Raw genomic sequence first — 26,412 nt, 5'->3', positions numbered from 1 at the left:
GTACTATCTCTGCTGTTAGTGCCCTGCACTGCTCTGCTGAGCTCTAATCTGCTAAGCTTTGCTCTGCTAAGCTCTATTCTATTGAGCTCTGCTCTACTCTACTTTGATCTGTTGAGCTCTGCTCTGCTGAACCACAAAGAAGAAGAATTGATCGAGAATGTCTCATACCATTCTCTACTGACCCGAAGTTAGTTTCATCTGAAGAGATTGTGTCACATCACTCTTACTAACCCGAAGTCAGTTTTATTGATCCAAGATCAATATCACAAGAGAGTGTCTCAAACCACTCATACTGATCCAAGATCAATGGAGGTCATCCTAGCATAGGGAGTACGATAGATACAGCGATGCGTCCATCGATAGTACTACTGGTCCCTATCCTCATTTCCCTACTCATTGATCAAATGAGAAGTACTTCCCATGAGTCCCACACTGCATGGGTAGGATGCCTCGACAGGAGAACTAATCATCCTGTCCACAGGAGAACAAATCATCCTGTCAGTGGATGCCACGGAGAACTAATCATCCTGGCCCACAGGAGAACTAATCATCCTATTCCACAGTCGCCACGAAGAACAAATCATCCTGACCCACAGGAGAACTAATCATCCTGTTCCATAGTCGCCACGGAGAACAAATCATCCTAGCCCACAGGAGAACTAATCATCCTGTTCCACAGTTGCCACGGGAGAACTAATCATCCCGGCCCACAGAAGAACTAATCATCCTGTTCATAGTGTACCACTAGGGGAGGGTGAGTCGCCCTGTGGTCGTATGTTGCTCCAGTAAGTACCCCAAGCCCCCAGAGCTCCCAGAGCTCAATGCATGCAACATGCAGGACCCTTATAAGAAGGTCTCTCAACGACTCCAAGTCATTCGGTAAAGTCACAGATTTGACCTTTCCTCAAGGCTTTGACAAAATGTCTGCAACCTGTACATCAGTCTCAATGCGATGGAGCCTCCTCGCTCATCGACTTACCATATCGCAGATAAGGTAGTATCTGATGACTATCTACTGGAGCAATCATCGAATACGGGATTCCTCAATATTCGAATGCCCCCTCTGGTTGTCAAAGAGAATCACAGTGGTATTCATCATGTGTACAAACAGCTCACTTAAGAGCTTCTGCAACCATGCAGCGTCACACGAGATCATACTCGTAGCTATGTATTCGGTCTCGGCAGTGCTTATAACAACCGACTTCTGCTTCTTTCTCATCCATGATATCAAAGCAGAATCCAAAGAGAACCAACACTGAGAAGTGCTCTAGTGATCCTCCACACTTCTTGCCCAGTCAGCATTCGAATAATCATGCAGTTTCATATTTCCGGCAATGTATCTCAATCCATGAGAGATTGTGCCCAAAGATATCTCAGAATATTCTTGGCACTAATCCAGTGAGGCTCAACCAAATATGAGGTCACCATGCTAATTGCAAAACATATATCCAGACGGAAGTTCACCAAGAACATCAACACAAATGAGTTTATGAAACTCAGAGGCATTTCCCAAATGTGGTCCGACATCACTACCATATAACTTCTGAAAGTTAAGATCCTCGAGGTAGTCACAGGCTTGCAATTTATCATTCCACATCCGGAATCCAACTCCCTCTTACTTCTGCAAATGAGAGGGTCTGCACCTGTCAGAAATAGGTCGTCCTCATAAGGTGCCGGTATGATAGGTCTATCATCCACAACCTTCGGGTAATGGTTTGGATCGGTTTCACTCCTAGTGAATCTCAGCTTCATCAGACAGTTATGAATCCTCTCATACTACGCCCGGGGTGTTTTGCTTCAAGCCATAGAGGGCTTTCTTCCACCTGCATACATGAGATTCCCAATCATGAATCTCAAACTCCTAGGGTTGTTCCAAACATGTGGACCTGCTGCATGAGGGGAATGGTCCCCTTATAAGATTTTCCTTCGGTACATCTCAGACATGTACCTTCATGTTCTACTTGAATTCAGACATCCCTATCACCATTTGATTCACATCAGGTAGGGCCCCATAGGTAGACCTCTAGTGTTATAGATGCGATATGTCAATTGACATGATCCCCAATGGACCATCCTGCAACTTGATACAAATTGCCAACCCTGAACCCATGAGAAAAAGCATCTTTGAAAATTATATTTTTTAACACATACCTTTCCATCAATGAATGCCACCCTGAAACCTTTGACTTCCATTTCCGAGATGGACACCAAGTTCTTCTTGCGATCATGTACATAAAAAAGATTCTGTAAATAAATCGAGTTACCCTTATTCAATTGAGAGTTAACATTCCTTACACCCTTTCCGGGATAGGTGGCATCGGCTCCAAGTATAATCCCACGATTGTTTCCATCTCTACCAAATTAGAGAGTGCACCCATCTATCCGATGAAGTGCCTTGAAGCACTACAATCGATAAGCCAGATTCCAAAAGTATCTGAAGGAGAGGGCCAATACAAGATAATGCTTCTTTATCTTATCAGAAACAACAATTGATTCTTCATACCTGGGGTTCCTTGCTTTCTATGAAGAGTCGGCCATTTCCTTGATGACCTGCATTACCTGTCATTCCTTTGATCATTGAAGATGTCCCTGGAATGATTGTTATCATCATCAAGTGATGTGTCCCTGCCATTCGAACACTCCTTCGCATAATGGCTAAACTAGTTATCTGCCTTTCCTTCCACCCTGAGATCCGGTCTTCCAATGAAGTGATCTTTAGGTAGGCCATATTCCACTGCGCCATTCTGATAATATTCTCTGCGTTGACTTCACCCTTGTTGAATTTGAAGAGGGATGAGGAATCCACTAATCCTTTTGTCCTTTCCCAACTGTCTTAGGTGATTGTTCTTTCACTCTTGCTTGGGCATTATCTTCACCCCAACTCTGATACCATGTTAATTTTAGGTATGTTCTATGCTTAGAGAAATTTATTTCAATTTTTACAGTTAGCTCCATATCTTTTCCAAATTAGGAATCACATCAGCATTAAAGTAAACTGCAGATAGAACATAAACATAAATCGCAGAAAACAAGCCAAGACAAGAGAACACAAGATGTGGCGCTAGCCAAGGACAAACCCCAATGTGGGGAAACCCTTGATCAATTCTTCTTATATGTTCTTCAATAGTTCAGCAGAGAGCGAGAGAGATAGTACATTTACAACAGAAGTCAACACTTGACTTATCTAGATAAGAGCATAGATCATCTCTAAGAAGATGATACATGAGATCAGTTCAAGACATCTTGCTTCAACTACTTCTCCAAGGTGACTCCTTCACCTATCATTGTGTTGCATTTCGTCATCATGTTGCACCACGCTGCACCCATCATCGCTATGCTGCATCTCATCACGCTTCATTAATCATGACTGTACCCATCACTGTACTCCATTATGTGCCATTGTTGCACCACATTTCCATCCTGACCTATGTGTTGGCTGCACCTTGCTTGCTTCTTGTCCCTTGCTTGCTTCTTGTCCCTAGCATGTTTGTTGTTGCATGCTAGTTGTCCCTTGCATGCTAGCTATAACATTGCATGCTTGGTGTATTTGCTGCTAAGTACCATACAACTGTCCCAATATTAGTTAGTTGTCCCTTGCATACTGCTCTCCTTCGGAGACAGATGCTCCAACTGTTTTGGCAATTCCCGATAGTTCTAGCAGTTCCGGTTGTTCCCGGCAGTTCCGGCAGTTCCAGTTGTTCCCGACAATTCCGGCAGTCCCGACTTTTCCAACAATTCCGGCTTTTCCCACTTTTCCAGCTTTTCGGCAGTTCCGACAGTGCCGGCTTTTCTGGCAATTCTGGCAGTTCCGGCTTTTCCGGCAGTTCTGGCTTTTCCAGCATTTCCGGCAGTTCCAACTTTTCTAGCTTTTCCTGCTTTTCTGGCAATTCCGGCTTTTTCAGCAGTTCCAGTTTTTCCGGCTTTTCCGGGAATTCCGACTTTTTGCCCTCTAGATCAGGGCAACGTTATTCCTTAGGATCTCCTCTCCTACTAAAACCCAAAGACAAGTAGAGAGAGGAAGAGATCCCAAGTGTGTTAAAATGACTCGAAGGCCACGTCTATTTATACTAAAATGTTGAGCATGTGGGGTTTATTTGGTTGTTGGCCGACCTTGACGAATTGTCTTATAACGCAAATAAATTCATAACTCCATGAATACTTATCGGAATTGGATGATATTTAGATCAATCCTACACCTCTCGATGAGAGGGATTCAAGAAAAATATCAGCTGCCATAAATAAGATGACCCACATGGAGTTTGGCCCTAGTTGCCAATTTCAACAGATTGAGATCATAATGGCACTAGTCACCTAGGGATTGAAATTCTAATAAAAGAGACATTAGCACCTTCCAGTTCTACAAGGAGACATTGATGGTTCACTCAAACATTGAGGGATGCACAGGAGTATGCTCTCTCCTCGAAGCACATTCAAGGAAATTGCATGTGATTAATGAACAAAATCATAGATTCAAAGCCTTCCAGCTTTCAAGAGGCAGCAAACTAGTAGTTTTGTGGGGATGCCATAGTGGAAGAGTACACCTTCATTGACATCTGGAACACAACGCCAAGACTAAAGGAAAAGTTCGTAGTGAATTACAGGTTGCGCTACAAAATCAACCATGCTACAATGTAGCATGGCAGCATCAAGAAGTTCACAACACTGTTATTTCTTGATACTACTTCTCTTGCCTCTGTGTTTTTTCTGCCAGGGCTTTTCCTTGGACTGTTTATCCTCATTAGTAAAGAGCTCTTACAATGATGGCAACCCGGTAGCTATTTAACTATGCATTAATGATGTGTTTTGAAATCCCTGGGCCTTTTTGAGTAGTTATTTCTTTAAGTAGTGAATTAGAAAATGACAGTTTCCTTTGAAATGTGACCTCAATGTAGATTTTTCAGTAGTTTTCCTCGTTTCGGATTTACATTTAAGTCAGGAAACCTTTATAACTAAACAAACTGAAGATTTCCATACAAACCAGTTTATACTACAAAAAGTTCCCATGTTGTCAAACAATGAAATTGTATATCGGGTTACAATTAAATTAGCAGCAGTGCACCAACCCAGCTACAGAAATGAAGTATACAAAATCTCAACTCTAATATAGAATCTGATGTTATGGAAAATAAAAAAGAAGGGAGATTCGTCTATTCCAAATATCACCAAAAGATATTTAAGCTTTCCAACAACTAAAACCAACTAACTACTTTCAGAATAAGAAACATTTAGAAAACTCAATGTTTTTCAAACAAGTTGACACAGAAGCTTTCGTAAAAGATATAATAAATTATAAGAAGCATCATGTAGTTGCATAATAATGGAGAAGAAAAACATACGGGCCAATTGATCCAGTTATGAAAGCTACAAAATCATCCAGAAATACACCTTTCAAGGCCAGTAAACCATAAAGTGCTCCCAAGTAAAGATGCTGCAGAAAAAATTTCCAAGATAATCAGTTGCAAGAAAAGAATGCTTTTCCCTGAAATAACCTGTAGCTAGTAGCCTGAATAATAACCTACTAGCAATCATTGGAAAACCCTTAATGTTTACTAAAGCATAAAGTATAAATACTCAGCGTTAGACAGCAATTTTATACATATATATTATTAATAATGACTGAATGATTTGCAGTGAGAGAGGCCCTCGCTTAAATACAGCCCTAGGTGCTATTTTTATATAACAAAGCAGCACTAAAAGTGCCCTTAACAGATGCAAATGCATTCATTTAATAACTAATCTATGTATCACAGCCCAATGGGATAGCTCAAGCAATTCAAACTAACTGTTCCAAGGCAGAGTCCATGCTGGGGTCTCTCAATCTAGTCTATTTGGGGTTCAAGTCCAGCTAAGTCCCATATATTCTGATATTCCTCCATCCAGATATTCCTGATCAACCTCATCACATGTATGTGGTTAATTATCAGAAATATTTTCTGAAATTTGTAGGAAAAAATGCAGTTAGTGGATGCTGACCTTGATGCATTTTTGAAATTTGTGGATGATTTTGAAATAGAATATGAGGATGTAGTGATGAAGTTGTTTGTGCAAACACTTAAGAAGGTTGTACGAACATCGTACATATCCTTCCTGATGCTTCGGTTGATGAATGGCATTCATTTCAACAAAAGTTACAGAAAAATGGGGCCACACATAAGACAGTTCATTCTTATTAACTGAACTCTATTCCATGCTTAAAGAGAAGAATGATCTGTGTTTGAATTTACTAACCATTTTTCTAAACTTTATTTTAAGATTCTTCAAGATGTGCATCCTAGTGATGAGTTTGCATTGCATTGTTATTTCAAAACATATGATGAATTGTTTGGCTTCTTGCTTAGGGAGAAAAATGTTCATAATTTGTAGGAAGCACAAGCTACTATCTGTTACCCACCATTTTGTGGGTGATATCCCTAGGAGGAAAACATTTCTGAGATGATCCTTAGCCAACAGCCCCTTGCAGCCACCAACTAGCTCGTTTTGCCATTTCTCTTCCACCTGAGCCAGCCATGTGGTCCCTCACCCATCTGCCATGATCGCATGTTTGAAGGTGGACCTCCCAAACCTAAAGGTATGACTTGTCATTTGGTAATTGAGTATTGTAGTTTACTTATCATGGATACTTCTAGGTATGGATTAATGAGGGGATTCGGCAAAAAGAGTGGGCTAGTTTTGTGCTCTTGTCCCCTAGACCTCTTTTGGATGTTAACCTTGGACCCTAGTCCCGTGGGATCTCTTTTACTGACCTTTGGGCTTTAGGGATGGTACTACATGGGAAACCTTGATTTTGGTTACGTGGTGCCGCTCCCTCATCCACATATATCACTCCCCTCCCACTCAATATAACCCCATTCATCATTTCTCCCACCTAGGTCCACTGGGTCCACATAGGGTTAGTCTTCCCCTTCCCCTCGCCCACACCTTAGGTTGGACCTCGAATGATGCCCCAGAGGTTGATATAACTAAAAAGAAAAGTAAAAGCATAATTTGCCACACTCAACAAGATGTACCACTAAATGCAAAAGATGGCCGTGACAAACACATTTAGCACATGGGAAAATGTCAATACATGGGCTCTATCCCATCATCATGGCCATCACCCTGGTTCCTACAGGCCCTAGATGAGCCTCCTTTCCCATTCAAGAACCCATGATTGTCCCAACCCCTGGTAGGTAATGAACTGTCCTACCTTAAAGGGGGTATCCACTGCTATATCTTACACATCATGCTCTTATCCCTTGAGCCCTGAGTAGTCAATTAAAGAAAAATTATAAAAGACAAAAGGCATACAAAGAAGGGTGGAAAAATCAAAGTCGGGGCACCTCATGTACCACGATTGCTCCCACCTATACATTATATACCCAAGTGTGGGCTTCCCTTTTATTAGCTACCCTTATACCCTAGCTGTGAAAATTCTATCACTGCAGCAACTGATTTACTTTTCCTACTTATTTCACCATAAGTTATTCATGAAATTACTTCAATAAACATTAAAATAAACACTGCTGCAGATATCACATCGTAATACAGAAACAAACATATGCACAAGAATCAACACATTGACACAGTTATTTTGGAATAATGTCCCCGGAAAAACCCAATGTGCGAAAACCGATGCAGCAAGAGAGGATTTTATTATTCAGCAATTTTCTAGTACAACGGGGTGCCAAACTGGCTTACCCACAGATAGACAAATTTTTCAGCACTTCTTCTGAACCCAACGTCAGCCCTATTGACCTTTGCGTGACCTGAAACCCTTTGTGTCAGCCTGTTGAGACTCTTTGCAGCCTCTCTGGCCTTCTGCATCACTCATGCAGCCTCTGCGTGGATGACACAGGCCTTGCTGGCTCTGCGTAGTCTCTGCTGCCTTTGCGTGGCTTCCTCTGGCCCTGCATCTACCTTTTCTGCCTCTATGCTGATCTCCCGTCTCTCTCTTCTGTACTTGCTGCCTCCTCACTACTCTCCAGACCACTAGTTCAATTTCTCAGCTAACCCCGCTCCAGAAATTGAACTGACTGGTCTCCCTCAGTGTGTTCTCCAAGTGACCCTCAAGCCTCTCTTATACTTTTCTTGTTGACAAATCAATGGCGAGATTAAGTCCCTAATCAACGGCTAAGATTAGATCTGGCTTGAACCATGACTTTTGAACCATTCTAATACAGTTTTATATTAATTCACATTAATAGTTTAATTTCCCTAAGTTTAGACTTAGGGACTCCATTAAAAATATTAATTATTTTAATATCTCCCAAACTGTTTAGAATCTGCCCAAACCCTTTCTGGGTATTGGAGATCTCATGTGCTTTAGCCTCTCCACCAATTTTCGTGGGTAGAGCACTTCCGATGCTACCCCAAATCAACACTCCCTCTTAGCGAGGATTGTGCTTTGGTAATACTCCTCACTAAGTATCACCCTGATCATCCGACATCGGTCCCTATGCTGATGCTAAGCCTCCCTGCCCAACATCCTTTGCACTACTGCATCCTGTACTGCTGCCCATGACTCTGCTACTGCCACTGTTGCATCTGTACGACAACTCCCTCTGCATCTGTGTTGCTGCTGGTCCTTTCTCCCAACACTACATCCGCACTGCAACTCTCTCTGCATCTGTGCCGTTGTTGGTCCTTTCTCCCAACACTGCATCTGCACTACAACCCCCTCTTCATTCGCGCTGCTAACACACTCATTTCTATTTCTGAAAGGGGTTCTTTACCATCCCCATATTTTCCCTGAAGTAGTCAAATTTTGACTTTCCAAGGGCCTTGGTGAGGATATCTGCCACCTGTTCTTCTGTAGGAGTGTAGCTCAATTGTACAGCTCCTCGTTGGACACAATCTCTGATAAAGTGACATCGGATATCAATATGCTTCAACCTATCATGAAACACTGGATTCTCAAAGAGTTTGATGCAACTCTGATTATCACACATGATCCTAGTCGCCTCCATATTTCTTCTGAATAGGTTCACCAGCAATTTTCTAAGCCATATGGCCTCACACGAAGTTGTGCTTGCTGCCATATATTCTGCCTCAGATGAGCTCAGAGCCACGGACTTCTGTTTCCTACTGCACCAGGAGGTCATTCCTGATCCAATGTTGAAACAGTACCCAGAGGTACTTTTCCGATCCACTGAACTTCCTACCCAATCTGCATCAGTAAATCCACTCAACCTGATATCCTTCCCCTTGGTGTATAAGAGCCCATAATCAATTGTTCCCTGTAAATACCTGAGAACGTGTTTGGTTGCTGCCCAATGTGCCCTCTTTGGTTCCACCATGAACTCACTGAGGGTGTTGACAGTGTAGCAAATATCTGGCCTGGTATTGACCAGATACATCAGGGACCCTATGAGCTGCCGATATAGGGTGGCATCGACATCCTTGTCTTTTGATGCATAAATCTTCTTCCAGTTGGTGATCATTGGTGTAGCCATAGGTCTACAATCTCCCATCCCAAACCTTTTTAGGATTTCTATAGCATACCTCCCTTGCCCAAGGAAGATTTCTCCTTTCTGCTGCCAAACTTCCAACCCTAGATAGTAGTGCATTCGTCCCAGATCCTTCATATCGAACTTTGTGGCTAGATTCTTCTTGCAGTCCTCAATGAGTCTGGATGATCCTGTCAGAAAGAGATCATCCACATATAATACTAAGATAAGTGGCTCGTTCTCTACAACCAGATAGTAGAGATTCGGATCCACGTCACTCTTGACAAACCCCATCTTCTGCAAGTAGCCATCTATTCGACCATACCACGCTCTCGGTGCCTGCTTCAGCCCATACAAGGATTTCTTCAGTCTGCATACATGAGACTTCTTCTCATGAGTTTCAAAGCCCTCTGGTTGTTCAATGTATACCTCTTCTTCTATTACCCCGTTCAGAAATGTCATCTTGACATCCATCTGATGGATCTCCCATCCCATCTGGGCTGCAAGAGATATCACAGTTCTAATAGATGTATACCTGGCTACCGAGGCGAAGGTTTCCTCATAGTCAATCCCTTCCTTTTGAGCATACCCCTTAGCCACAAACCTGTCCTTGTATTTCTCAACATTGTCGTCCGCAGCGTATTTGATCTTGTAGATCCATCTTGAACCTACCACAAATCTGTCTTGAGGCCTTGACACCACCTCCCAGACATCGTTCACCATTATGGAGTTATACTCCTCTACCATCGCATCTAGCCAGACCTGATGCTGAGCTGCCTCCTTGAAACTAGCAGGCTCTCCATCCTAAGCTACTAATGCCTGATATCTGTCTAGTTGTTTTTGCTCCCTCTTACTATTCATTGGCTCACCGATGAAGTCCTCTGCATCACGCGTAATCTGAAGAAGTTCCCTGCTAGTTCTTCCTCTGCCAGCAGGTGCTTCTGTTCGCTCCTCCTCATCCTGAGAATCTTCCTAACCTGAGGAAGAATTCTTCACTTCCGTTGGTTGAAGAGGCATACCAACAGATCCTCTTTCGATTGCTCCTCAGAAGGCATTTCTCGAGATCTTCTGAAATCTCTGTCCTCCATGAACTTTACATCTCGTCATACTACTACCTTCCTACTCTCTGGAAGATAGATTCTGTATGCCTTAGCGTTCTCGCTATATCCCACCAGATATCCCTTTTCTGTAGTCTAATCCATCTTCTTCCTCTTTTCTTCGGGTATGCGGCAATATGCTAAACTCCCAAATATCCTAAAATGACTGACTTCAGGTGTCTTCCCAGTGAAAACTTTCTTTGGAGTAATCTTTCCCAATGCCCGATGAGGAGTCTTGTTCTGAACGTAGACAGTTGTGTTGCATGCTTCCACCCATAGGAATTTTGGCATATCCTGATCATACAGCATGGCCCTAACTGCTTCTACAATAGTCTTGTTTTTTCTTTCTGCCACCCCATTCTGCTCCGAATTGTAGGGAGTTGTCCACTCTCTTCTAATTCCCTCCTTAGCGCAATAATTAGTGAAGTCCTTATCGACATACTCTCCACCATTATCTGAGAGCAACTCCCAGACAGATTCTCCATCAGAGCCTTGAACTCCTTGAATCGACAAAAAACCTCATCTTTGGTTTTCAGAAAATAAATCCAAGTTTTCCTCGAGTGGTCATCAATGAAGATAAGGAAATACTCAGCACCACTGAGAGCTTTGACGGACATAGGTCCGCAGATATCTGAGTGTATCAATCCTAGTACACTCTTGGCCCTGTGTTTGCTCCTAGGAAATGTCGCCTTGGCATACTTTCCTAGAGTGCATCCCCTGCATACATCATCTCATTCTGTACTCAGATCCAGAACTCCTATTACAGTGCTCCTAAGAATTCTCAGAGCTCCACGCTGCAAGTGACGTTGAAGTTTCTAAATTTACTTAGTTTAGAAACTCTTCATGCACCTTTTCTGATTTATTCCTACCTACTTGTTATTTTTCTTTAACAAGTTATTTACAAAATAAATACTGAAAATAAACACCAGTGCATGCTCAACATATTACAGATTAGCAACTAAAAAAAACAAGAACAAACACACCACATGACACCATTATTTTTGGACCAATGTCCCCAGAAAAACCCAATGCAGGAAAACCGGTGCAACTATTTGAGGTTTTTCTTATTACGCAATATCAAAGCACAATCTAGGTGCCGAAACTGGCCTACCCAACAAAGAATTTCCTTGGCAACTGTACCTCACAGTTTGAGAGAAATCTCCTGGCTGAAACCCTAGAAAATCCTTCCAGCAGCTCTTTAGCACAAAACTGCTCCTGCAACCCCAGCGTCTGCCCAATCTGGATTGCGTCAGCCTTTCTAGGCCTGCGTCAACTGCGCTGGCCCCTCTGGTGCTCTGCGCAGCATTTGGCTACCTCTGTGTGGCCCTACATGAGCCCTTGCTGGCTCTGCATCACTCTCCCTGGCTATTGCGCTGCTCTCCCGGCACAATCTCTACCTTGTCTGTTTCTCTGTACTCAATGCCTCTCAACTGCTCTCCCGATCACTGATTCTATCTCTTAGCAAACCCCACTCTAGAGAATAGAATGGCTGATCATCTGGTGTACTCTCCAAGTGACCCTCAAGCCTCCTCTTATACTTTTCCTGTTGACATCTCAACGGCCAAGATTAAATCCCTAATCAATGGCTAAGATTAGATCTGGCTTGATCCATGTCTTTTGGGCCACTCTAACATAGATTCATATTAATACACATTAATATTTTATTTTCCCTAAGTTTAGACTTAGGGACTTCATTAAAAATATTAATTATTTTAATATCTCCTGATCTGTTTAGAATCTGCCCAAACCCTTTTTGGGTATTGGAGATCTCATGTGCCCCAACCTCTCCACAAAATTTCGTGGCTAAAGCACATCCAATGCTACCCAAATCAACAAGTGACCCATCCTTCTGTGCCATAGTTCGTTCAAGTCCTTGGCCCCGTGACTGCCTATTAGTTCCATTGTTGATTCTAGTTGTAATCTATACAATCGATTACTTTTGATCCAGATCTGCACTTTCTTTTTCCAGCTCGAGTGTTTGACGTATACATTTTCATTGATGAAGTAGATGTCATAGCCCTTGCCTTGTAGTTGTGACACATAAAGTAAGTTCATCCCCAATCCTGGTACATGCAGCACATTTGTGGCACGGAACTGCTCTCCCGATTCTGTCTGAAAAACTATGGTACCCTTTCATACTGGAGTACACTTTGCCTTATTCCCCATGGTGATCTGAAAGTTCATCTTCTCTTCTCGATATTCTGAGAAACACTCCCTGAATCCCGTCATATGCCACGAGGCTCCATTGTCTATATACCATACTTCTAATGATGCAGCACTAGTCATGCACGCCACTTCTTCTTCCAGCCTGGAAGCCAACATAGAGAAATCGAAATCTCTTTCTCTTGTGCAATCTTCTGAAAATCTACGTGAGTCCCCTGAGGTGGATGTCTCTGCATCGTGGTCTCGACCCATAACTGATTTTCCCTTTCTGTCTCTGATTACTTCCTTTGATACCATGTGAAAATTCTATCATTGCAGCAACTGATTTACTTTTCCTACTTATTTCACCATAAGTTATTCATGAAATCACTTCAATAAACATTAAAATAAATATTGCTGCAGATATCACACCATAATACAGAAACAAACATATGCACAAGAATCAACACATTGACACAGTTATTTTGGACTAATGTCCCCGGAAAAACCCAATGTGGGAAAACCGGTGCAGCAAGGGAGGATTTTATTATTCAGCAATTTTCTAGTAAAACAGGGTGCCAAACTGGCTTACCCACAGATAGACAAATTTTTCAGCACTTCTTCTGAACCCAGCATCAGCCCTACTGACCTTTGCATGCGCTAAAACCCTCTGCGTCAGCCTATTGAGACTTTGTGCAGCCTCTCTGGCCTTCTGCATCACTCCTACAGCGTTTGCGTGGATAACACGGGCCTTGCTGGCTCTGCGCAGTCTCTGCTGCCTCTACGTGGCTTCCTCTAGCCCTGCGTCTGCCTTTTCTGCCTCTGTGTTGATCTCCCATCTCTCCGTTCCATACTCGCTGCCTCCTAACTGCTCTCCAGACCACTGGTTCAATTTCTTAGCTAACCCCGCTCAAGAAATTGAACTCACTAGTCTCCCTCAGTGTGTTCTCCAAGTGACCGTCAAGCCTCCTCTTATACTTTTCTCGTTGACAAATCAACAGCCGAGATTAAGTCCCTAATCAACGGCTAAGATTAGATCTGGCTTGATCCATGACTTTTGAACAATTCTAATACAGTTTTATATTAATTCACATTAATATTTTAATTTCCCTAAGTTTAGACTTAGGGACTCCATTAAAAATATTAATTATTTTAATATCTCCCAAACTGTTTAGAATCTGTCCAAACCCTTTCTAGATATTGGATATCTCATGTGCCTTAGCCTCTCCACCAATTTTCGTAGCTAGAGCACATCCGATGCTACCCCAAATCAACACTAGCATGTGGCCTAGGAATGCCCCTTCATTCCCTACTCCATTCATCTCTTTATCACATGCTACCAGCCTTTGAAGGATGTACCTTGGACACACTATCCCCTTTAAAAGTAGAAACTACCTAATAGGATACTTGGTTAACCCCATTTAGAGTTTAGAGACATTAGCACATGCCAAAGCCCACTACGGAAAGGCATGCCATTATGAAGTACCCACTTGTTTTCTATGATTTGTAAACTATTTTACTTGATTTCCTTTGGTGACTTCTTGTACTGGAAGGCTAGGGGACACATTGGATCTTATGCAGGATTGCAGATGGTCTCCATTTTGGGTTTGGTCTCACTATATGGGGTCCTAACCCTCCAGAGGGCTACATTGGCACATTTAGGGTTTGTGTTGAGAGCCATGGGCCTCCACAGCAATAGACAACACTCCATGGATCCCTAGAAATGTTCAGAGATTGCTCAAGTTTACCTATTGGACGAGGAAGATGAACCTAGTTCATCATTGCCCAGTCGGCCCACAGTTGTACCATGCACTTGGCAGATGACCTAGGACTTGTATGCTGATGTGGCATAACTTACACCATCATCTGAGCCCTTACAAATGGTCTACAAGCATCTTCGACTTACTTGGAGACCCATGAGGTCACTTGTGTGCCCTCACACCCATTGGGAGCACCACAAGTTTATTATTTGGAGAACAAGGGGCCAACCCCTTGTCCACTACTTTTGGGAGTCATATTCATCATTATGGCACTTATGGACTTCATCAGGCTTCTTAGAAGGCCCAACGACATGTATTATTGATCATTCGACCTCTTGAGAGGCTTACTATTTTGATTATGAGCTAGTTTGGTGGGCTTGTCACCAAAAAATTAGTTATTTGCACATTATTGTTATTTTAGGGGCTAATGTAGGCCCAAATACCTAAATCGAACTCATTAGAAGTGTATAAATAGAAGTGATGAGGATTCCTTTTATCATCATCACTTGGATTTGGAACTAGTATCTCTTTAGATATTTTTGCTATCCTTCTTGGAGGACGAATTTTTGGAGCATGGAATGAATTTTGATGTTTGGATAATTTTCATATGTCTTGGAGCTTCTAGATGGCAGTTTTAGATGGTTAGATATATTCTTACACATGTAAGTACATTTTAATGCTATTATTTCTTTCTAATTTTGTCACATACATTGTTGCTGGGATTTCGCTATACTAGGGCTTATTTGTTGCATCTCTTATGTGAAGTTGTGGAAATTTTGTTTATGGATAGTGAATGCTTCATGTATGGGCCATGTATAATGAATGAATGTTCCTAGGGATGTTTCATTACTGAAATTCATCTTGACAAGCCATTTATCTTGCAAAATGAAGTATAAAATCTTTGAAGTTTCTTTTGTTGTTGCCCTAGTACCAAGAAAAGTTGTCTTTGAGGCCTCCTTGACCTAGAAAATGTTAATTTTAGGGATGTTCTATGCTTAGAGCAATTTATTTCAATTTTCACAGTTAGCTCAATATCTTTTCTAGATTAGCAATCATATCAGCATTAAAGTAAACTGCAGATAGAATATAAACATAAATTGCAGAAGACAAGCCAAGACTAGAGGACACAAGATGTGGTGCTAGCCAGGGACAAACCCCAATGTGGGGAAACCCTTGATCAATTTGTCTTTTATGTTCTTCAATAGTTCAACAGATAGGGAGAGATAGAGATAGTGCATTTACAACAGAAGTCAACACTTTGACTTTCTATGTCTACATGAGATCAGTTGAAGACATGATGCTTCAACTGATTCTCCAAGGTGACTGCTTCACCTATCATAGTGTTGCATCTCGTCACTGTGTTGCACCTAGTCACTGAGTTGCTCCCATCACTGAGTTGCTCCCATCACCATGCTGCAACTCATCATCATGTTGCACCTCACTATCATGTTGTACTTCATCGTCTCGGTGCTGCACCCAAATATCACTGAGTTGTTCTCAACATCATTGATGTCACCTACATCATGTTAGTCCTTGAAACAGTCAACAACTCAAAGACCAAGAGAGGTTCCAGCACTGCCACTGATTAGTTCAGCCCTTAAAGTTCTATGCTGCGGCCTAGCTCAGTAGCAAGATAGGTTTACACACAGCACCCAAATATCACTGCCTTTAAACAGCAGTGTGTCTTCCAATCTTATCCAGAGAGATCATTTTAGACAGACTTGATTGACCTTCTCTTTGAGGCTGCACCAGACCTTAGATCAGCCTTATTAAACACAGTCAAATCCCACGTTGTCTAGGCTCCTTCTTGCTGTAGATTACAGGTCTTTATTTTGTTGTGGCTAGGTCTCTATAGACTGTGGATCAGAGCTTCTTTCGAACAACAGATAGGAGCTCCTCTGGGCTATGGATCTGGCCTCTCTTTGTTGCGTTTAGGCCTCCTTTGAATGTGGTCAGATTTCCCCACCATTGCAGCTAGATTTACTGTTGATAGGGCTCTCCTTCAACTGCAGTTATCTTCTTCTTTACAACGGATTAGTGACCTTTAGATGACTGCGTCTTACTCTCCTCTAGGACTGAGTATAGGAGCCTTCTAGGACAGTGGATTGTAGCTCTCCTTAAACAGCGTATGAGAATCTAATTACTGCGTAATTAAGGACCTTCATGGACTGTGTATTGAGCCTCCTTTTAACTGTGACTAAGGGCATCTTATAGCTGCATTTAGAACCTCCTTTCTCTATGGAATTAAGTCTCTTCTAGATTGCGTATAAGTGCCTCCCCTTGCTGCATCAGATCATCATTGACTATGGTCAAGGGCACCTTTAAATGCTACAGCTAGGGCACCCTTAAATGCTACGGCTAGAAGTTTCCTCTAGTTGCATATAGAACCCTCATTACTGCGGCTAGGGCATCATCCTTACTGCAGCTAGGGCATCATCTTTACTGCGGCTAGGGCATCATCCTTACTTAGGCCAACGTATACTCTTAGTGTCTCTCCTTCACCAAAACCCAAAGACGTGGAGAGGAGGAGATCACATGAAGAGTGTGTGTGTTGCAAATGACTTCAAATCCTCCTATTTATACTAAAACATAGAGGTTGAATAGACATGACTGTTGGGCTTCTGAGCCTACATAAGTTGTTGGCCGACTTAACAATTTGTCCATAATCAAAATAAATTCATATCATCATAAATACTTATCGGAATTAGATGATGTTTAGATCAATCCTACACCTCTCGATGAGAGGGATCCAAGAAAAATATCAGCTGCCATAAATAAGATGACCCACATGGAGTTTGGCCCTAGTTGTCAATTTTAACACTCCCTCTCAACTAGGGAGAACTCCATCCGCTGATCCATATGTCCGACTGTACTATCTCTGCCATCAGTGCCCTACACTGTTCTGCTCTGCTCTGCTAAACCATGAAGAAGAAGAATTGATCGAGAATGTCTCATACCATTCTCTACTGACCCGAAGTCAGTTTCATTTGAAGAGAGTGTGTCACATCACTCTTACTGACCCAATGTCAGTTTTATTAATCCCAGATCAATATCACAAGAGAGTGTCTCAAACCACTCATACAGATCCCAGATCAGTTTCATTGATCCCAGATCAATGGTGGTCATCCTATCATAGGGAGTACGGTAGATACAATGATGCGTCCATCAATAGAACTACTATGGTCCCTATCCTCAATTCCTTGCTCATTGATCAAATGAGAGGTACTTCCCATGAGTCCCAGACTGCATGGGTAGGATGCCTCGACAGAAGAACGAATCATCCTATCCACAGGAGAAGGAATCATCCTGTCAGTGGATGCCACGGAGAACGAATCATCCTGGCCCACAAGAGAACAAATCATCCTGGCCCACAGGAGAAAGAATCATCCTGTTCCACAGTCGCCACGGATAACGAATCATCCTGGCCCACTGGAAAATGAATCATCCTGTTCCATAGTCGCCATGAAGAACGAATCATCCTGGCCCACAGGAGAACGAATCATCCTATTCCATAGCGCACCACCAGGGGAGGGTGACTCGTCCTGTGGTCGTATGTTGCTCCAGTAAGTACCCCAAAGCCCCCGAGAGCTCCCAGAGCTCAATGCATGCAACATGCAGGACCCTTATAAGAGGTCTCTCAATGACTCCAAGTCGTTCAGGAAAGTTACAGATTTGACCTTTCCCTGGGGCTTTGACAAAAAAATGTCTGCCACCTATACATCAGTCTCAATGTGATGGAGCCTCCCCACTCATTGACTTACCATATCCCAGATAAGGCAGTATCTGATGTCTATCTGCTGAAGCAATCATCGAATACGGGATTCCTCAATAATCGAATCCCACCTCTAGGTGTCACAGAGAGTCACAGTAGTATTCATCATGTGTACAAACAGCTCACTTAAGAGCTTTTCAACTATGCAACTTCACACGAGATGATACTCGTAGTTGTGTATTAGGTCTCAGTGGTGCTTATAGCAACCGATTTCTGCGTCCTGCTCATCCATGATATCAAAGAAGAATCCAAAGAGAACCAGCACTAAGAAGTGCTCTAATGATCCTCCACACTGCCTGCCCACTCAGCATTCAAATAATCATGCAGTTTCATATTTCTGGCAGTGTATCTCAATCCATGAGAGATTGTGCCCCGAAGATATCTCAGAAGATTCTTGGCACCAATCCAGTGAGGCTCAACCAAATATGAGCTCACCATGCTAACTGCAAAACATATGTCCAAACGGAAGTTCACCAAGAACATCAACGCGAATGAGTTTATGAAACTCAGAGGCATTTCCCAAATATGGTCTGACATCACTACCATATAGCTTTTGAAAGTTAAGATCCTTGAGGTAGTCACAGGGTTGCAGTTTATCATTCCACATTCAAAATCCAACTCCCTCTTTCTTCTACAAACGAGAGGATCTGCACCTGTCAAAAATAGGTCGTCCTCATAAGGTGCCGGTATGAGAGGTCTATCATCCACAACCGTCGGGTAATGGTTTGGGTCGGTTTCACTCCTAGTGAATCTCAGCTTCATCAGATAGCTTTCAATCCTCTCATACTATGCCCGGGGTGTTTTTTTTTCAAGCCATAGAGGGATTTCATCCACCTGCATACGTGAGATTCCTGATCATCAATCTCAAACCCCTCAGGTTGTTCCAAACCTGTGGACCTGCTACATGAGGGGAATGGTCCCCTTGTAAGATTTTCCTTCGGTACATCTCAGACATGTACTTTCATGCTCTTTTTGAATTCAAGCATCCCTATCACCATCTGACTCACAGACCTCCGATGCTATGTGTCAATGGACATGGTCCCCAGTGGACTTCCTGCAACTTGATACAACCCTGAACTCAAAAACATCTTTGAAAATTCTATTTTCAAACACGTACCTTTCCATCGATGAGTGCCACCTTGTAACCTTTGACTTCCATTGCTGAAATGGACACTAGGTTCTTCTTGCGATCAGGTACATAAAAGAGACTCTGCAAATGAATCAAGTTACCCTCATCCAATTGAGAGTTAACATTCCCTACACCCTTTCCGGGATAGGTGGCATCGGCTCCAAGTATAATCCCACGATTGTTTCCATCTCTACCAAATTAGAGAGTGCACCCATCTATCTGATGGAGTGCCTTGAAGCACTACAATCTATAAGTCAGATCCCAAAGAATCCGAAGGAGAGGGCCAATACAAGATAACACTTCTTTATTTTATCAAAAACAACATTTGATTCTTCATACCTGGGGTTCCTTGCTTTCTATGAAGAGTCTGCCATTTCCTTGATGACCTACATTACCTGTCATTCCTTTGATCATTGAAGATGTCCCTGTTGTTATCATCATCAAGTGATGTGTCCCTTCCATTCAGACACTCCTTCACATAATGGCCGAACTAGTTATCTACCTTTCCTTCCACCCTGAGATCCGGTCTTCCAATGAATTGATCTTTAGGTAGGCCATATTCCGCTGCGCCATTCTGATAATATTCTCTACTTCGACTTCACCCTTGGTGACATTGAAGAGGGATGAGGAATCCACTGATCCTTTTATCCTTTCCCAACTGTCTTTGGTGATTGCTCTTTCACTCTTGCTTGGGCATTGTCTTCACCTCAGCTCCGATACCATGTTAATTTTAGGGATGTTCTATGCTTAGAGCAATTTATTTCAATTTTCACAGTTAGCTCAATATCCTTTCCAGATTAGCAATCATATCAGCATTAAAATAAACTACAGATAGAACATAAACATAAATCGCAGAAGACAAGCCAAGACAAGAGGACACAAGATGTGGCGCTAGCCAGGGACAAACCCCAATGTGGGGAAACCCTTGATCAATTCTTCTTTTATGTTCTTCAATAGTTCAGCAGATAGAGAGAGATAGAGATAGTACATTTACAACAGAAGTCAACACTTTGACTTTCTATATCTACATGAGATCAGTTGAAGACATGCTGCTTCAACTGATTCTCCAAGGTGACTGCTTCACCTATCATAGTGTTGCATCTCGTCACTGTGCTGCACCTAGTCACTGAGCTGCTCCCATCACTGAGCTGCTCCCATCACCATGCTGCAACTCATCATCATGCTACACCTCACTATCATGTTGTACTTCATCGTCTCGGTGCTACATCCAAATATCACTGAGTTGTTCTCAACATCATTGATGCCACCTACTTCATGTTAGTCCTTGAAACAGTCAACAACTCAAAGACCAAGAGAGGTTCTAGCACTGCCACTGATTAGTTCAGCCCTTAAAGTTCTATGCTGTTGGCTATGGCCTGCGGCCTAGCTCAGCAGCAAGATAGGTTTAAACACAACACCCAAATATCACTGCCTTTGAACAGTAGTGTGTCTTCCAATCTTATCCAGAGAGATAAAGTGTGAGTTATCAAATAAAGTGATTCTATTAGAGAGAAAGCAACATAATCAATAGGTTGCGCCTCGAAACACCATAATACATCACTTCTAAGTTCTGCACAGTGCAAGCTTATGCTTGGAGGATCATGAACCAATAGTGGCACCACTTGAGACATATGCAAAATTCCATGAAAATGAAGTTGAAAAACCAAATTTTCAAGTGGGTTCATTGGTTCATTCCCCACAATGGTTCAACAAGAGTTTGATTGGATAACATTGCAATAGTGGGGGAATTTTTGGGTCAACAAGAGGATGATATTTCTTACAATTTGCCCATACTCAAGCATTCAGAGTTTGGTTTTCAAGGAGATCCACTTTGTAATGTTCCAAAAAGGAAATAACATTGATAAACAAAGAAAAATACCACACAATACCAAAATGTTTAAACAACAATCAAACACCCACAATTTACACTGGAGCTGTGCCAAAATTAAGTTATTTTATTATATATGGAAAAGAGTACAATGCATGAAATGTGTGCACCTGGGCTTGCCAAAGCGAGCTAAACAATCCTAGGTGAGGAATATGCTACACGGATGCAGAGGAAAGGCTTCTCATATTTTGCGCTGGCCCTAGAAATTTTGCAACTGCTGGCTAGAAAAACCCTTGTTTGAGCCTCCAAAAGTGCTCAAAAAATTCTGCCAAATTAATCTTGAGCTCTCCACCAAAAACCCAGAAAAACCCAGAATGGGTTTGGGCAGATTTTACCGACCACCCGAAACCCAAAATTTAAGCTCACTTCTCTTAACTAGCTGCCAAATAATCCGTTTGTTTTGGGGCACCAAAACACCTCCAAAATTCTGCAAAATTAGAGGCAGACTCCCTGACCCTTGACCGAATAAACCCAGAAAGGAATTGGGCTAATTTCGACCTCTCGGAATTACCCAATTTTTGGTGCTACGCCCTTCCTGGCAAAATTGCGTCCCCCTCACTTCAGTTGCTAGATTTGGCACTTGGTTCTCCTCAATCTGCTGTAGAACTGCCCTGGAAATTACCTCCAGAGGGGTGAGTGGATTTTCCTTCCCAAAACCCCACACAAGCATGAAGTATTCAGCCCCATGAATTTTACCTAGTGTCACTACTGTGCAGGCCCTAGAGTGGCATATTTGGATCTCACAAAAGTTGCAACTTCCAGCCCTGAAAATATCCACAAATGCTAGTCCAACCTGAGGGAAATTTCTACTGAATTCTCAAGCCACAACTATAACGACCCACCTCGAGTTATCAAGAGCGTGGAAATATTAGCATACATACAAGACATGCATATGATAGCTACATATGCATGTATCGCATGCACAACACTAGTAAACATACTAACTAATTATGGAGAATGTCCAAGTATAAAGTAATGCATTAAAATTACGTAAATATTAACGTATCAAAATCTAATGAATAATTATTGTGAAGTACTTATACCACCATAGTAATATATAATTAATATATATACAATGAATTATGCAATATATATATAGGTTCAAAAGAGAAAATAATATAAATCATTAATAATAAAACCCAAATAAATTCAAGCATGAGTTAATATAAATCTATTGAATGAATAAAGTATATTTTAGAAGGGGCACATATTTCTTGAATTAATATTTAATAAAGTATAAAGTATAAAGTATTGAATTAATATTTGATAAAAACAATATCTTCCCCTACCATAATATATATGACCACCGCTTGATTTTCGAAGGGAGCACGTTGGAGGCAAAATCCCGCTCCACCTGTGACCGACTCAAACCCTCATTAAATCTAGTTATGAAGACGGTGGAAGGGGGCAGTGAAGGGGGAAGGTTATAAGAGAATTAAGGAGGACAGAAGAGGCATTCTTTTTGGGGATTCTTACACAATTGACAAGGAATGAAATTCGAAGAAAGTCTTAGACACAGAGAAGAATTGAGCAATTGTTCTTGAAGCTTTTGGGCACGGGGGCCAAATTACTTCGAATTTGAAGTATTTTGGAGTTGGGTACCAAGATTGTACCCAGTTTGGCTGGGAGGTTTTGGTCTTTTGGTAGCAGGAGCAAATTGGGAAACGTCAAACCAGAAATTTCTTCAAATTAACTTCCAGGTATTCTTCTGAATTTTTATTTTCAAATTTAGTGTCGAGTTAATGATAAAACTTTGACAATATTATGAATTATGGTTAAATCTTTAAAGCAGGTTTCATATTTTGTTTAAAGTAAATATCTAAGTAGTTTATTTAGAGCCTTGCAAAAATAACCCTTTTCTCTACCCCAACTTAGTGGTACAATTTTGATCCCTGCATCCTCCCTGGAAATCAAACTAGCTGAGAAATGGGCTGAAAGGTACCACAATCTCTAGCAAATTTACCTCCTACTGAGTTCAAAAATTCCTCCTTAGGGTGGCACTCGAAGTCCACCAAAAGAGAGGTTGAAGTTGTCACTTGGGAATTCCTTGTGCTAAATAGCACGGGTTGTCTTGGCTAAGCAGCTCAAGAGAACTAGATTTGATTTGTAAAATGATCAAAGATACCAAATGGAGGCCCCCCAGGTCTATTTATAATTGTTGGCCCTCTCTCCCTTGGTGGTCCCCACATTCCACTAATTTGCACCCCTTCCTTTTTCTCTCTTTTTTCACTAGTGTGATTACCACTTGGTTCGAATTTCTCTCCTTGTGGTCCCCACGTTCCACTAATTTGCACCCCTTCCTTTTTCTCTCTTTTTTCACTAGTGTGATTGCCACTTGGTTCGAATTTCTCTCCTTGTGGTCCCCACTCTCCACTAAAGCTGTGATTTCCCTTTTTCCTCCTAAGTCCCAATGCTAGAATTGCCTCCTCTTCCAAAAATCGTCTCTAATGCAGAAAATCAAAATTGGGGATATTACACACTTACTGACAATTGCATGGACATCAAGGTTACTCATGATTTGATTAAGCTGGGGATAAAGGAGGTGTTTTAGTAGAAAATTTTGAAGAGCCTTGGTGCTTATACTTTCTTGTTGATCATTTTTGAGGTACCATGCTCAGGATTCCATCCGATAGTTTCTATTAGTTTCTTACGTAGCAAACACATTATTAAATGGAGTTAGAGGATGAAGGGTTCAGCTAAATTTACAGGTGCACTAAATTTAGCAGGGGGGCCCCAAGTGGGCCAAAGGCGTAGTTTACACTTTATCTCATTGTTTTGACTTAGGAAAATATTAATTTTCCTATAGTCAAAATTTTAAGTGATCTTAGCCATCGAATCCCAACCATTCGTGGAGATTGTGGCCCGAGGTTGACTTCAAAGGAGGAAAAGGGTGACCACTAGGCTCATTATACACTAGATAGCTTGTGTGTTCAACTCAACAGCGGAAAGGGTGTTCAGTTCAGAGCCTAAGGTTTTCAAATCAATGCATCTAGGGCATAAAGAAAGGTCAAACAGCCTCAAAAATTTTCCAGTCAGTGTACATCTTCAACCAGGCAACATTCAACTGCGCAAAGGGGTCGTACGGGCCTGTACAATTCCAAACAGTGTGCATGCAAGCAGGGCACGTAGGAGAGAAGGGTGTAGATTAGTTGTGTTGAGGGATTTGCTAAGTGAAGGGAAGTCTTCCCTCCTTTTTGTAATCTTTTTTGAATATTTCATTGACCATAATAAGAACACACAAGTTGGCATGTTTTTCCCAGTGAGGGTTTCCTGGTAAATTTCTAGTGTATTGTATTTTATGATGTGCTCGTGTCTTCAGTTTTGTTTTTTCCGCTACAATATTCAATTAAGAAACTCTGTATATTTTATTAATGATTTTTGAATGTTCAGGTTAAGCTCTTCCATTTCCAAAAATTTCATTAAATTAGTTGTTTGCCTTTAAAATTGACATGGTATCAAAGCTCAGCCTTGGATTGAAAATCAAAAAGTGTGTTTACTTCTTCAGGAGCAAGTTAAAAGGCACAGAGAAGGGTGCAATTCAGTTCAGGGGTGGCGCTAGGGTTTTTCGCAGCATGACCTAGGGATTTCCAGAAGTTGACCTATGTTAGGGTTTTCTTGAAGTTTCTCTATGCAAGGGTTTCTGAGCATATCAAACTACAGTATGCCATATTTGAGGCTGAGATTTGAGGACCACCTTAATGGGGCCTTAAAATTTTTCTCTTGGAGGGAAATTATTGGTGTAGTGCTAGAGGAGCAAGGAGTTTGGGAGTTTGTGGACAGTCCACCAGCCCAACCAGCAGACCCTCAGCAATTCACCCAACACAATAAGAAGGAGGCGAAGGCTAGAAGAATTATCCTTGAAGGAGGCGAAGATCACATCATACCTCACCTATCCGGCAAGAAGACAACTAAGGCTATGTGGGCAATCATCATAGAACTATACCAAGGTTCGAGTGAGTCCAGAAAGTCGGTATTCAAAGACAAACTCAGAAACATTAGGATGGTGAAGTCTTGAGTCTGTGGTCTCATATCTCACTAGGTTCACCCAAGTGAGGGACAAGCTTGCTAGAGTTGGGGAGACAGTCTCGGACAGAAACTTGGTCAATTTTGCATTGTTGGGTTTCCGCAAGTCATGGGAAAACTTTTCTGATGCTATCAGTGGTAGAGAAAACGTACCAATATGGGAGAGGTTGTGGAGTGATTGGGTTCAACAAGAGATCCGAAAGCGAGCCAAAGTTGGATTTCACGTAAAGATAAAGGAAGAGGAGAACTTTGTCCTAGTTGGCAAAGAGGGCAAGACCAAGGGCCAAAAAGGCGCAAGAGGGGCTGAGTCCAGCTCCAGAGCAGCGAAGCAAATTGGAGTTAGGGTGAACAACCTTTACAGGCTTCAATTTGAAACGGCGATGACCTTGAGCAACAATGGAGTTAGTGAGCAAAGTGTTGAAAAGTGTAACTAGGTTCGGTCTTCATAGTGACGTGTACTTATGATTTTATGTAACTGATGTAATGAAGAAAATAAAATTATTTTTGTAACACTTGTCTCATGGGTTTCATGAGCAAGGAATTTTGTTTTTAGTTAAGGCTCCCATTGTGAGCCTTTAGGATTAGTCATCATGTCATAAAAGTCTATAGAGTCAATGTCAAAGATGAAAGACCCATTTGGGTATGTTACACATTGTAAAAGAGAATTTATTTGTCATAAGCCCTCCAATACCTTGTCACAATCATCCCTTGAAGTCGGCTTTCAAAAGAGAAGTAGATATTTTCCAAAAGACATTTCGGCCTAGTCCCAAGTCAAGTTGGCTTATTTTGTTGGGCAGACCACTATAAATAGGGAAGCTCAGCCTCATTTGAGAGACAGAATTTTGGCCAAGGTCTGAAGTGAGAAAGAAGTGTGAAAAGGTCAAGGAAGATAGCCTCATAGCCAACGAGAAGAAAGAAGGGAAGAACGAAGTTGTTTGGGTTTGTTTTAGGGCTGATATCCATCACACGTGCAAGGAGAATTATCGTCTGTTGTAGGGAAAGCCGAAGTTATCTTAGTCATCAAAGGAGGTCGAATTAAGGAAGAAGTCTAGTCAAGAATGCAAGTCGAGTTGAAGGAGAAGTCTCCATCCTAAACGAAGGGATCAAGGGTACAATCTTGGTGGTGACACTTCCCACATGCTGCAACTAGGGCTTCTGAAATAGGCTGAGAATTGC

At 41.9% G+C, this 26,412-nt stretch overlaps 1 protein-coding gene across 2 annotated transcripts in view; it reads right to left on the bottom strand.

Annotated features, from left to right (window-relative positions):
- LOC149229083 (acyl-lipid (8-3)-desaturase-like) overlaps nucleotides 1-26,412 on the bottom strand; it is a 352,078-nt gene that overhangs the window by 250,146 nt on the left and 75,520 nt on the right. For both annotated transcript variants that reach the window (XM_089378453.1, XM_089378452.1), the window contains exon 9: nucleotides 5,337-5,428. In XM_089378453.1, the coding sequence (XP_089234579.1) occupies nucleotides 5,337-5,428 (92 nt within the window). The remainder of the gene's footprint in view (nucleotides 1-5,336; nucleotides 5,429-26,412) is intronic.

This window comes from Pinus tabuliformis, chromosome J (genome assembly GCF_031772625.1).
Source record: "Pinus tabuliformis cultivar Carrire ecotype Pingquan chromosome J, CPIR1, whole genome shotgun sequence".
Lineage (NCBI taxonomy): Eukaryota > Viridiplantae > Streptophyta > Pinopsida > Pinales > Pinaceae > Pinus > Pinus tabuliformis.
The sequence above is the reverse complement of the archived record's forward strand: the minus strand, read 5'-3'. Positions and strand labels throughout refer to the sequence as shown.